The sequence below is a fragment of the Cebus imitator genome, unplaced genomic scaffold (assembly GCF_001604975.1).
Source record: "Cebus imitator isolate Cc_AM_T3 unplaced genomic scaffold, Cebus_imitator-1.0 Scaffold46, whole genome shotgun sequence".
NCBI classification, from domain to species: Eukaryota; Metazoa; Chordata; class Mammalia; order Primates; family Cebidae; genus Cebus; species Cebus imitator.
This window is the reverse complement of record NW_016107361.1, coordinates 937,931-951,860: the sequence shown is the minus strand read 5'-3', so window position 1 is coordinate 951,860 and position 13,930 is coordinate 937,931. Positions and strand designations below refer to the sequence as shown.

Below are 13,930 nucleotides of genomic sequence, written 5' to 3'. Positions count from 1 at the left end.
TTTTTTTGAGTTAATAGTAAATATCCCATTCATCACTTAATTGGTTTTGGCTTTTGGATATTAAAGTCATAATTTTGTTTCTAAACTCATTTGGCCCACAGGTGGAAATGGTGTATTCATTGTTGTCAATGCTTGGTACTCATGATAAGGATGATATGTCGCGAACTTTGCTAGCTATGTCTAGCTCCCAAGACAGCTGTATATCCATGCGACAGTCTGGATGTCTTCCTCTCCTCATCCAGCTTTTACATGGCAATGACAAAGACTCTGTATTGTTGGGAAATTCCCGGGGCAGTAAAGAGGCTCGGGCCAGGGCCAGTGCAGCTCTCCACAACATCATTCACTCACAGCCTGATGACAAGAGAGGCAGGCGTGAAATCCGAGTCCTTCATCTTTTGGAACAGATACGCGCTTACTGTGAAACCTGTTGGGAGTGGCAGGAAGCCCATGAACAAGGCATGGACCAGGACAAAAATCCAAGTATGTTCTCTATAGTGTACATCATAGCGCATGTTTGAAAGCAAATGTGAAATTTTTAAATAGAAAATATTTTTAGTTAGTATGTTGTCTTTGTGACTAAAAGAAGGAAATTCATATCAGCCATTTATGCTAATGTCATATTTAAAAGCTTAAGTCTGTATTTCCCTAGAAAAATTTAGCCAAGGTAAATGTTATGTACACTACTATAAGAACAGCAAGTCAAGAAAAATTTATGCAGTCATAGCATGTAGGGCCTTAGTAGAGCTAGAAAGAATCTGAGCAATTATGTTGCCGTCTTTCACTTCATAGCTGAAGTTCATTTCATAGATGAAAGTGACTTTACATAAGTTCCTTCAGGTATTAGTGTCCAAGCCGTAATCTTTTACATTTGTATATCATTATATTCAGGGGACACAGAGCAGCATTACATCTGTTATGTTATTTGCTCCTCACAATAACCTAGTGAAATAGGAAGGGAAGGCATTATCTCCACTTAAAGGATGAAGAAACTGAGGCTTACAAGAGCTAAAAGACTTAACTGTGGCCTCACACCTAGTAAGTGGTAGAACCAGGAACAGAACCCATACCTCCTGACTCTCAGCTCAGTGCTCTTCCTAGTGTACCATCCAGCTGTAGACAATGGGTCCCACTTGCTGGGAGCGATGATCTACCCAGCTCTTCACTCAGGAAGGGACCCGTAGAAACCGGCCTCACTCCTCAGGAGCAGCATGGAAGTTAGGACCTGTGAGGATGTAACTTATTTCATTCCTGTAGCCAGGAACCAAAAGCAGTAAGTATGTAAGGTAAGATCTTTCTTTCACCTGGTAAAAACTGACACACACACACACACACACATACGTGCACGACAAGTAGGTGATTCTACTGTATCAGCCTATTGATGTGAGGAGTAGAAGAGGAGATGATACAGACATGACTTATGAAGTTGTAGCAGATTTTTCTTAAGCTTAAGTATGAAGGTGAATTTATTTGAAATCTAAAAATGTTCAAGAATAAGAAAGGCCAGGTGTGGTGTTCATGCATGTAATCCCAGCACTTTGGGAGGCTGAGACAGGAGGATTGCTTAAGCCCAGGAGTTCAAGACCAGCTGGATAGCATAATGAGACCCTCTCTCTATTTTTAAAAATTTAAAAAGAAGAAGAAACAAGCAGGTATTGTCTTTTATATCTATTTGTCCTGGGGTGAGGAGAACTATTAAGATTTTACTGGGAGAACATTGCCTTTCTGGATGGTTTTCTTTGGCTGTCCACAATTATGTAATGACCCACATTTTTGTATACTTGATATTTGTTCTCAAAAAATTAAATAGAATAAAATAATATTTCTTTTGAGAAGTTTTTTTAAAAAGTTATTTTATGTCAAATGAGTTTTGAAACCTTGTGCATAGTATTGAATGTGGAGGTACATTTTCTTGGACACCCTTTTTAAAAATTTCTATTTATTGTCTAGTATATCTGTCTAACTTTTTGTATTAGAGACCACATTTGTACACAGCCATGGGCTTTTTGTTTGTTTGTTTGTTTGTTTGTATTGAGACACGGTCTCACAAGCGCCCGGGCTGTAATGCAGTGGTGTGATCACGGCTCACTCCTGAGGGTAGCTGGGATTACAAGCCCGCACCACCACAACTCACTAATTATTATTATTATTTTTTTTTTTAGGAGAGATGAGATTTTGCCATGCTTCCCAGGCTGGTCTGGAACTCCTGCTGCCCACCTCAGCCTCCCAAAGTGCTGGGCTTACAGGTGTGAACCACTGCACCCAGCACCATGTGCTTTTAACCCACGCTCATGGCAGTAGTTTAAATAGAATTATAAACTGGGCTAAGCCCAGTGGCTCATACCTATATTTCTAGCACTTTGGGGGGCCCGAGCAGAAGCAGCACTTGAGGCCAAGAGTTTGAGACTACCCTAGGCAACATAACAAGACCCTACCTGTACAAAAAATTTTTAAAATTAGCTAGTGGTTGTAGGGTATGCCTGTAGTCCTAGCTGCTCTGGAGCCTGAGGCAGGAGGGGCACTTGAACCCAGGAATACAAGGCTGCAGTAGAAGCTATGATCACTGCACTCAAGCCTGGGCCTGTGCAACAGAGCAAGACCCCATTTAAAAAACAAAAGGAAAGAAAAGAAAGACATTATAAGCAAAATTAAGCCATTTTTTACCAAGATGTTTTTCTTCTTTTGTATACTGAACATAATTTTAAATTATCAGCTACATGAGTAATATCATAAACCTACAAGACTTCTTCTAAGAGTCTTAGTCAAGGGCAGATGAGTGGTAAACATTTTTATGGAAACAAAGCCCTTTATTCCTATTTTTTTGTTCCATATTTGTCGTATTTATTCGTCCTTTCAGCAAATATTTGTTGATCCACTAAAATTCTGTGGATTAGGGGTATATTAGTGATCCCTGCATATTTTTAAAATACAATAAACATCATTACTTTTCAAATAACAAAGCATCATGGTTTATGTTGATTTTATTTTTCAGTGCCAGCTCCTGTTGAACATCAGATCTGTCCTGCTGTGTGTGTTCTAATGAAACTGTCATTTGATGAAGAGCATAGACATGCAATGAATGAACTGGGTAAGACAAAAATGTTTTTCAATGCCACATAGACAATTGCTGGTGGATTTTTAAATCATGGTGGAAATTCAGTATAGTAAATGAAGATTTTTAATCATTGATGAATTAGGATATAAGACCACCAACTTCTGTTATCAGCTGCTTCCTCTGTGTAGCAAAAAATTGTACCCTGGTTTGCAGGGGAGAAAGGATCCTGAATCACAGAAACTGCTACCCTGTCATAAACTAACTTTTTCAAAATCAAAGCCAAAGATTGAAAAAAAGTAACAAAATGGGTCACTCTTTGTCCCGTTTGCCAAAAGTAGACTCTGTGCCATCTGATGAGGAGGGTAATTTGAATTATTTTAAAATGTGGAGCTACGGTATTATGATTGAACTCAGTCATTTTTGATGAGCATCAGAAGGAATTATTATTAAGATTTTCATTTATTTTCATGGTTATCAGCACTTTACGGGACTTTCTTCATAAGCAGCCTGGTATCTTTGAAATTGGTTAATAGAGAAAAGCATTATGCTTTAAGTCAGAAACATTTCATTAATTTTGGAATGATTACTCCTTTAGGTATGTATTATCACACACTTAACCTTATATAACCAACAATGTACTCATTTTTTATGTAACGATTTTTCTTTGATTTCTAGGTTCTTTTTGTACATGTGGTATTTATAAATTACATCATGCTGAACCATCTCATGTGAACTGGATCTCTCTAGTCATGCCACAAGCAAGAACCATGCATTTAGTTCCCATTTTAGTGTAACTGTGCCCTTGCTTTTTGTGTTGTTTATGTTACATTATGTTCCAGCCCCCACTTTGTATTAATACCCTCTCATCATTTCATTTGTCATTTATCTTAAAAGTGATAAAGTCATGAGACTCTTACACAGAGAACCTGAACAGCCAAAAATGAGTATTGTCTCCTTCAGAGTCATCACTTTGGGAGGCTCTGTACCTTAAGATTTCAGGTCTGCCCTCTGGCCATGCTTTCCTTCCTAGTGGCCTAGCAATTGGCCTACCTGATTCTCTTTTCTCCCCCTGGTCTCTTGTGGAATCTCAGTTAATCTTATGAATTCTCCCCTCCTAAGTGCAATCTCAGCATTTGTGAACATTTTAAATTTTTTAAAATGTTAATCATAACAGGAAGGGGATTTTAAAAAATGAGTAAATAGGAAAACATTTAATTTTAAGATACCACAAAAGTTCTTCTATAAATGTCCCTGTGTTCCAATGGACTGTAGACTAGGACTAAGACATTAATCATCTGGATTTCAAAATAAAACCTAGACTCAGTATTTGTTCCTCTTCCTTCTTCAGGTAGGAAGGCTACCCGGGGCATTTCATCACAGGAGCTAGGGCAGGGGCTTTCAGGTGAGGAGCAGGATGGGGCCTCTGGGGGTGTGACTGCTGGGGATATAGCCACAGGGGATTACCTTCTTCTCACTCCTCACCTCCAGATTTGCACGGGGCAAAAGGAGGCTTAGGGTTTGTGGATTGCGGAATAAATAGTACAAGACTGCCCAAGGTTTTGGCAGTAAATGTTAAGGAGAAAAGAAATCCCAAGTAGATGAGGAAGTCCTTAGTTCTGTCAGCTGGGGTGGTTATTTGTACATATATGAAGATTTACAGCTATAGGTCATTTAACTTTGCACTTATTAGTATTAGAAGTTTGAGAATATAATTTCCATGGTGTATGTTTATTGATTTCCAAATCTGTCCCAGAAACTGTGCTAGGCACTAGATTTTTATAATGATTAAGACCTGGTCCTGGCTTTCAAGAAACCCACGATTTATTTGCATTAGTGTTTCACAAAATATCTAGATCATAATCATCACCCAGAGGCACTTGTCAAACTGGGGATTATCTGACCCCATAGCAAATCGAATCTCCAGAGTAAGGGCCTAGGCATCAATGCGACAAGTGGCCTGGCTGATTCTTATGTTCAGGAAATTCTGTGAAACACCAATAGAATATTCTTGCTGAGCCTCTGATATTTATTTTAGAACAAGGCATTTTATGCTAACGGTGACTATCTAAATCAAATAAAACAAAAATAATATACGCTTTAAAATTGTCAGTCTTTCTTTTGTTCATAAGAGTCTAAATTAGGATTCTGTTGAATGTCACCTGAGTCTGTTGGTGCTCTGTTATTGGTAGTATTACACTATTGGGCAATGCTGTAGTCTGTTTAGACCACTGTTTTCTAACAGGCACCAAGAAAAATGTGGAAGGACATGTTCCTCATCTTTGCATTACTGTGAAACATCCTGATTTTTCTTAGAGCAACCAGGTTTTAATTGTATCAATCCAGTCATGAAATTGCATGTTTTAGTGAATCCATTTATAGTTTTAACCTATGAATTCTATGCCTCAGAAATTTCTGAAATCTTTTCATTTGCCTGAAATCCAAAAGCACTTCCTCTTTTATCTGATAGTCTAAACTTTTTTGAATGTTATTTTTTTATTAGCCATGTTTTTCCTGGATCTGTGGATATCTACCATATTCCTATTTAATGTTTATTTTCAGTATCAAGTTCTAAGATTTTTAGTTTTTCCATACAAGTGTACTCAACTCTTTGATCATGTATTGCCTTTTTGGCAACTTCTTTAGGTGTATTTTATCTTTCCTAAGAAAGTATCCCAATTATTGTCACATCAGACAAGATTTTATACAGACGGAAGGCATAGTTTATTTGTTTTGGTATTGATCCTCTGCTTTAAAATACTCGATAGCTTAGGGATCTCATCAGTATACCAGGCCACAGTCTTAAGGTCGTTTATGTCAATTTCATGGGTTAAAATTCTAAGTTCTTTTACAGGATCCTTTTCTTTTACCCAAGTATAACATGGTAGAATTCCTTGAAGCTCTGCCCTAGGCTCTCTTCCTTTCTCTCTACACTTCAGTTATAGTTTTTGTTTTTGTTTTCAAATGTACAGCTCAGTCTGAGTTCTCACTCTGAGTTTTAGACACATTATTGAACTGATTATGTGACATCTTATCTTCCTTTAGGTGGTATTTTAGACACTTCTAACTCAACTGTCACAAACTGAATTCGTAATCTTCCCTCATCCCTGAATCTCTATCTTTTCCCAGTTTCCTTTTCTCAGAAATTCCAACCCAGTTGCTCAAACCAAAATCTTGGAAATCATTCATGATTTCATCCTTATCTCCTGCAAATAGCAAGTGACTGCTTTAATTCTACTTAAAAATATCTTAAGTCATCGCTCTTCTCTTCATCTCTAGTTCAAGCCACCATCGTCTCTCCTGTTCTGAAATACTCCATCTTACTTCTCTTCCCATTTCCACTCACAGTCCATTTTGTTCACTGAAACCATAATAATCTGTTTAGAATGTGCATCTAATTATCCCTTTTTCTGCATAAAATCTTTAATGTGGCACATAAAGTCTTATATGATCTGGCATCTACCCATATTTATAGCCTCATTTTATGGCCCTCTCCTTGCTGCTGTGTATTTCAGGCCCAGGGGCCTTTCACATGCTGTTTCCTTTGCCTAGAATGCGTCTTTCTTCTTCCTGCCCCACCCTTGTTAAGATATACATTCATCTGGCCTGACCTGGTGGCTCATGCCTGTAATCCCAGCACTTTGGTAGGCCAAGGTAGGAGAATCACTTGAACCTAGAAGTTTGCAACCAGCTTGGGCAACACAATGATACCCTGTCTCTATCAAAAAAGAATACACACACACACACACACTCATCCTTTAATCCCAGGTCTAGGTTAAGTTCACCTATTATGTCACCCTGTGCTTCTGCATAGTTCATCTGTCTTTGCTCCAATCTGTGCTCTCTCCATAAAGACAGTGACTGCTTTTTGTTCACTGACTTTGGTATTTTGCCACTGTTGCAGGTGAGTGGAGGAAAATTTTCCTAAATATGATTTGGATTTTCTTTAACCAAATTAATTCTCATTTACCTACATTCAAATGTGTCTATCATTCCTGCTAGTCATAAAGATTTGCATAAATCTTCCTACAGTTAAATTCCTTGGCTTAGGATTATTGAGCCAAGTCAGAACTTTGTTTTATAAACAACTTGCAGATTCTTCTGTATATTGATCTTTCCAGATCACTTAAATATTAATGCACTGGCTCTCTTTCCAATTAATGACCTATTTAGACTTGTAGTGTCTAAGAAATGCCTATTTATATTCATCTTTTTCTTTTTGAGTCCCATGATGATTAGTATTTGATGAATTATATTTTGAATAGCCTCCATATACATTTTTCTCTTTTGTTCACTTTTGCTTCACTTTTTTTTTAGCTGCTTCCTTTGTGTCTTTCCCTTTCCTTTCCCTTTGTTTTCTCCTGTTCTTCCTAGTGTTGGCCATTGTGGGCATTATTGAGCATTTTCAGTAGAGAGAATCAGGGGAAAGAAAATACTAAATCTTAGTATAGTTGTATTTGATACTACCAAAGAGAAGTAAGAAATGTTTTTTAAAACACAAATTAGTTTTATGTAACTTAATAATAAATTGAACAGACAATCATTTTTCATAGAAAAAAGTTTTTCTTCATGCACAGTTTCATTTAAAGGCATCAGTATTCCTAAGGGTAATTATTTGCCAAAAAAAAAAAAAAAAGTAATTAGGCCACAGTGTGTGACAATAAAGAGTGTTTATAAAGCCCTAGTAATAAGAAGAAGTTACCTTTTTCAGCTTATGTTCAGGAAGAACTAGTGTTAGGAAACAGCCCTCTTCACTGTTGGCAAGGTGTAGTGTATATGCAGTAAATAGAAAATAATTATTACTTCACTCAGTAAGATAAGGGGCTGGAGGGTGGCGAAACTTGCATAAATGGAATAGGTATCAGTTGTACTTTATAAATATATTACACAAAAGTCCTTTATAACAGTTTTTGTGGCTTAAAATTCCAAAGACGAATTTAAACCATATATTCTCATTTGTTGAGATTTTTTTTCTAATATTTAAGTTACCAACTTGGTACCAGTTTGTTTTATTTTAGATGATTGTCTTTTTCCTCTTGCCCTTTTTAAATTAGGGGGACTACAGGCCATTGCAGAATTATTGCAAGTGGACTGTGAAATGTATGGGCTTACTAATGACCACTACAGTATTACACTAAGACGATATGCTGGAATGGCTTTGACAAACTTGACTTTCGGAGATGTAGCCAACAAGGTATATTTTTATAACATACATTTCTTAAGATAGTTCAGTTAATTTACTTTCATACAAACACATTTTACTGATTTTGTTTTTGTCACTCTCCTCATTAAACTTAACGACTAATAAAAACCTGTGCTTCACATCTGCTTTTCTTTACTCATTGGGTTGTCTTCTGCCTAAACAAAGGCAAACAGTTTATCTGCAGATGGAACACAGCAGTGAATTTATGTAATTGTATTAAAAACATTGTTCATAAGAATATAATTGTAGGGGTCATTTCTGTGACCCATTACTAGAGAAGTTTGTCTGACTGTGTAGAATTAAAAAATAAAAGATAAAACATTTCCTAGGAATGAGATAAAAAAATCTGAACATTCTTATAACCAAGGCAAGTGTTAAACACACATTGATTCCATCCAAATAAGAGTCTTTACTCTAAAACCTGTTGCTTATCATTTCTTACCATTTATTCACTTTATTTCTCCAGTTTGGCAAAGGAAGAACAGATAGCAAAAAATTAGGGGAATATTTGTCTCTTATTTAGGTAATCTTAATCTAGATTTTTTATGGGTGAAATATCTGTTACAATTAAAACAAAATAATGAAAACTGAATTTGACATTTAGTAGCCAAAATTAAAGCTTGGCTTCAAGTTGTCTTGTTGATGATCCTCTGCTCTGTATCTAATTTGCAGGCTACGCTATGCTCTATGAAAGGCTGCATGAGAGCACTTGTGGCCCAACTAAAATCTGAAAGTGAAGACTTACAGCAGGTACTGTTTAGAATTTCAACTCTTTTTCTTTTTCTTTGAGGCAACTCTTTATCAAGAATTTCAGGTCTCATTCTGTTGCCCAGGCTAGAGGGTGCAATCTCAGCTCACTGCAACCTCTGCCTCCTGGGTTCAAGCAATTCTTCTACTTTATCCTCTTGAGGCTGAACCTACAGGTGTATACCAGCACGCCTAATGAATTTTTGTGTTTTTTGTAGAGACAGGCTTTTGCCACTCCTGGGCCAAGCAATCTGCCCACTTCAGCAGCATCCCAAAGTACTGGGATTATAGGCGTGTGCTACCATACCCAGCTAATATCCTGATTTAGATTGCCGCTCAGTATTTAGTATCTCATGTTTAAAATATAGTTCCATTAACACTAGAAAAAGAAAACTAGTTATATTGTAGTTACACTGTAGGAATTCTTTTTGGCACTCTAGCAGCATTTAGGATAATTTTTTTTTTTTTTTTTTAAACAGGGTCCCCCTCTCTTGCCCAGGTTAGAATGTAGTAGTGTGATTATTGCTCACGGTAACCTCAAGCTCCTAGGATCCTCCTGCCTCAGCCTCCCAAGTAGCTAGGATTACTGCAGGTGCGTGCCACCACCCCCAGCTAATTTTTTAAAAGTTTTTGTAGAGACAGGGTCTCACTGTGTTACCCAGGAAGGTCTTGAACTCCTGGTCTCGGGAGATCCTCCTGCCTCATCGTCCCAAAGTGTTGGGATTGCAGGTGTGAGCCACCACACCTAGCCATAATTTCTTTCTTAATAGATTTCTATTCCTACCTCTAGCATTAGAAACAAAAAAGCAAGTAGTATGAATTATATTATGTATAAATTAATCTAAAATTGATTAATTTGCAGGTTATTGCAAGTGTTTTGAGGAATTTGTCTTGGCGAGCAGATGTAAATAGTAAAAAGACATTGCGGGAAGTTGGAAGTGTGAAAGCATTGATGGAATGTGCTTTGGAAGTTAAAAAGGTACCTTCAAAAGCATTTAGTACTATATGAATATCATGTTTGGCTTTTTTTGCTGCCTTCTTTTAGCCATGAGATTCCCTAATTTCTTACCTGTTTATCTCACCAGTCCATAGTTTTAGAGTACTACAAACTCCTAAAGTACTAAGGTAGAAAAGATTATACAAGGGAATTTAATGTATATCAGGATTTCTCACCTCAGCAAAATAGACGTTTTTGACCAGATAGTTGTTTGTTTTGCTGGGGCTGACTTGTGCATTGTAGATTGTTTAGCAGCATCCCTGGCCTTTGCCAACTGTCTGCCAATAAACCCTCTCCCGAGTTGTGATTATCAGATTGTCTCCAGATATTGTCAGATATCCCTGGGAGGGAGGGAGGACAATGTCACTGCCAGTTAAGAACCACTGTCATAAGCATTACTTTTTTGCTCTCCAAATCTCAATCCCCTCAAATTTTGATAGTCAACTTATCAAGAGGTAATCAGAGCCAAGGGTGAGGAATCACCAAATAATAACTTGTTTACAGAAGGAAGTACCTCCAGGTAGTCCATCTGCTTCAGAAACTAGGTCAAATTTAAAAAGAAAAATAAAGTAAACTTGAAATCTGAGAGGGACCAAGTAAGTCGCCTTAGCTAGTCTAGGCCTCCCTTGACCCAACTAGTCTTCCTACACCCACAGCCTACATTTTCTTCTTCAAAACTTTCCTCTTCAGAAAAGGCAAAAGATTTTGTTTTTTTGTTTGTTTAGTTATACAATTTTGGTAAAATATATTATTTTATTCCTGGGAAATCCTTCAAAATTTATTGGATGGAAAAGTACTCAGCTGAATTATTAGTTATAAAGATAATATTCAGATAGACTTAGCATCTGCATAAAAATAGCTGTAACACTGTTGAATGGATAGAAGACATTTCAGAAAAGAATATGGCCAATAAGCCCTTGAAAAGATACTTAATATCATTAATCATCAGTGAATGCAAATTAAAACTACAATGAGATACCATTACACATACCGTATTGGTTAAAATTTAGAAGATTGACCCATGCATCGTCAAGGATGTTGAGCAGCTAGAAATCATGTATTCTGCTGGTGGGAATGTAAAATGGTGTGATCACTTTGGAGAACATTTGGCAGTGTTTTTAAGTTAAACATACACCTACCATATGATCCGTCCATTCCACTCCTAAGGATTTACCCAAGAGGAACGAAAACTTACGCTGTCACATAGACTTACACACAAATATCCGCAATAATTTCATTTATGATAGCCAAAAACTAGAAATAACTGTGTCTGTCAGTAGGTGAATGATAAGCAGATTGTAGAAGATTTGTACAAAGTAGTATGACTTGGCTATGAAAAAGAATAACTATTGATACATGTGGTAATGTATAGTGACAGAAAACAGATCATTGGTGGCCTGGGGTTGGGAGAGGAAGGGAAGGGGGAGAATTATGAGAGGGTACTAGGAAACTTTTGGGGATGTTATAAATGTTTGTTATCTTCATTGGACTGGCGGTTTTGTGGGTATATACATGCATGAAAAATAATCAAATTGTAAACTTGAAATGTATGCAGTTTATTATACTTCAACTATATTTCAATAAAGTTCAAAAAAATTAGTGCTTACATACTTAAATACTCCTAATCTAATAACCTGTATATTTTCAGAAAGATTTCATGTGTATGTACACATTATGAGAATTTGTACTGCTGTTAACTGGTTCATGATTTAATTCTCCCTCAAGGATCTAAACTTATCTAAAAATTTTTAATGCATGGTCAATCTCGGAAAAACTAGCCGTCAGAAATTTATAATATCCAGTTCTGATTTGGGTCTAATTTAATTCTGGTTAGCAGTATTGGAATTTATTTATTTTTTCCCTCTTTTTCTACATTTAGTGCAACAGTAATGAACATTCGCTTTTTCTCTTTTTCATTCAACATCAGTTCCCTCTTAACTTCAGCTGCTAATGAGCAAGAGAATCAGAACTACCTTCCAGCTCCCCTGCATGTTCCACATCACTTTAACTCACTCAGAGCTCTTACTCTAGAGCCTTCCCTTTACCAGCACTCAGCTCCGTTCACTTAAAGCCTTTGGTCCCTTACTCTTGTCTTCTACATCTTCTCTACTGGATCCTTCTTTTTTATATTTCACCTCTCTAGAAGAAGCCCACTATTTTGAAAACAAAAATAAAATTATCTGTGGCTTCTTCTATTAGTGTTTCTCTTTTCCGGTAACAACCAAAGTCCTAAACAAGTCACTTCCTTCGTTTCTAAACTGGCTATACCAACTTTTACTTCCTCCTAATTTTGCTTCTGACACAACCCTTCTCCTTGATCACAGAATCTAGATTTGCAGATTTATTTTTTTCTATTTTACCTTCACCTGCATTTTATGCTTTGTGGTTACTTTTGCTTTTACTACTTATATTAATAACCTCTAATTATTTATTTTGTGTCTTCTAATTTGCACTATAAAAACATTTTTTGAAACAAAACCCCTGGCCCTTGACATGTAGTCTCACAAAGAGGAACTTTTGTATTTTTCTATCTCCAAGTTAGTTCTGGGCCAGTTGCAGCTTAACTCAGTTGTTTAAATTCTTGCTCTTTTTTCTGTTCTCAGGACACTTGGAGTGCCCCACCTTTATCTCAGTCACAATGTAATTAAAATTGAGCTCTTTCCTTCTCACATCAACCAAGGTGTGAGAAGGATAAAAGCACTTCTCACATAAAAGCAATTCCTACCTGCTTCCTACCACTTACCTGACAAATTATGTCTAAACCTGCTTCTAGATTGTTTTGTTCACTTACTTTCTTGATGTAGAGAATGAAGTAGCTTGCTATTTATTGGGTTAGAGCCAAAATCTTTGCTGTGACTTTCAAGGACTGCCTTTTGTCTCTGAGCTTATTTCACACTGTTCCCCATCATGGATTATGATCTCCTTTGCATCTTCTTTCTGGTTCATCGGTGCTCTGGTGCTGATTCCCACTTCCCTGCCAGCAGCAACTGGCTTCTCTTCTCTCTGTATGTACAGTTCTTATCCTCCTAAAGAGATGTTCTTCTCTATGAAGTATTTTATTTATTTGACCAAATTCAGGCTGTAATAACTTTTTGTTTGGAGCACTTCGGTTCATGTATCTTTTTTCCCCAAAAGCAAATTGCTAGCACCTTCAATCACAGGTATCAGTTTGCTGTGTTTGTATCCTTTGGAGTGCCTCTCATTGCTATAGGCACAGAGTTGATTTCTAATTAATGTTCGTTTCCTGATTGGTACATAGTAAGAAGACAGATTGACATCACCATCATGGCAAGTTTTGGATTTGGTTTTTTGTTTTGTTTTTGTTTTTGCTTTTGCTTGAGACAGGGTCTCACTCTGCCACACAGCCTTGACCTCCTAGGTTCAAGCTATGCTCCTACCTCAGCCTCTCAAATAACTGGACCTATAGGTGCACACCACCATGCCTGACTAATTTTTGTATTTTTTGCAGAGATTGGGTATTGCCATGTTGCCCAGGCTGGTTTTGAACTCCTGGGCTTCAGCGATTCACCCATCTCAGCCTCCCAAAGTGCTGGGCCTGAAGGCGTGAGCCACCACACCCAGCACATGGCAAGCTTTGACCAAATACTTTCAATTGTATATCAGAGTGTTTGGCAATTACAATTTGACAGTTTACTTATATAATCGTATGTTAGGGAGTTCTGGGTTTTTTTAATTTGTTATTTTTGGGAATTTTCAGAAATTTCAGCTTTTCTGGTACCCTTCATTCTTTTTATAAGTTACATTGTTAATTTTGAATCAACCACATATATATAATGCTTTTTATATAAACAGAATATTGTATATACTACACTACACTGCAGCTTGCTCTTGCTCTTGTCATTAATACTTCTAAGGTATCTTCCATATCTATGTGTGGTTTATAGAATTTTTTAAATCTACTTTTTTTTTTTTT

The 13,930-nt window shown here is 36.9% G+C and overlaps 1 protein-coding gene across 15 annotated transcripts in view; it reads left to right on the top strand.

Annotated features, from left to right (window-relative positions):
- APC (APC regulator of WNT signaling pathway) overlaps positions 1-13,930 on the top strand; it is a 153,420-nt gene that overhangs the window by 124,695 nt on the left and 14,795 nt on the right. For 5 of the 15 annotated variants that reach the window (XM_017527188.2, XM_017527190.2, XM_017527191.2 and 2 more), the window contains 6 exons: positions 102-480; positions 2,990-3,085; positions 4,401-4,454; positions 8,104-8,243; positions 8,925-9,002; positions 9,862-9,978. In XM_017527188.2, coding sequence (XP_017382677.2) covers positions 102-480; positions 2,990-3,085; positions 4,401-4,454; positions 8,104-8,243; positions 8,925-9,002; positions 9,862-9,978 — 864 coding nt within the window. The remainder of the gene's footprint in view (positions 1-101; positions 481-2,989; positions 3,086-4,400; positions 4,455-8,103; positions 8,244-8,924; positions 9,003-9,861; positions 9,979-13,930) is intronic. The other 10 variants (XM_017527201.2, XM_017527195.2, XM_017527189.2 and 7 more) reach the window with 3 other exon arrangements.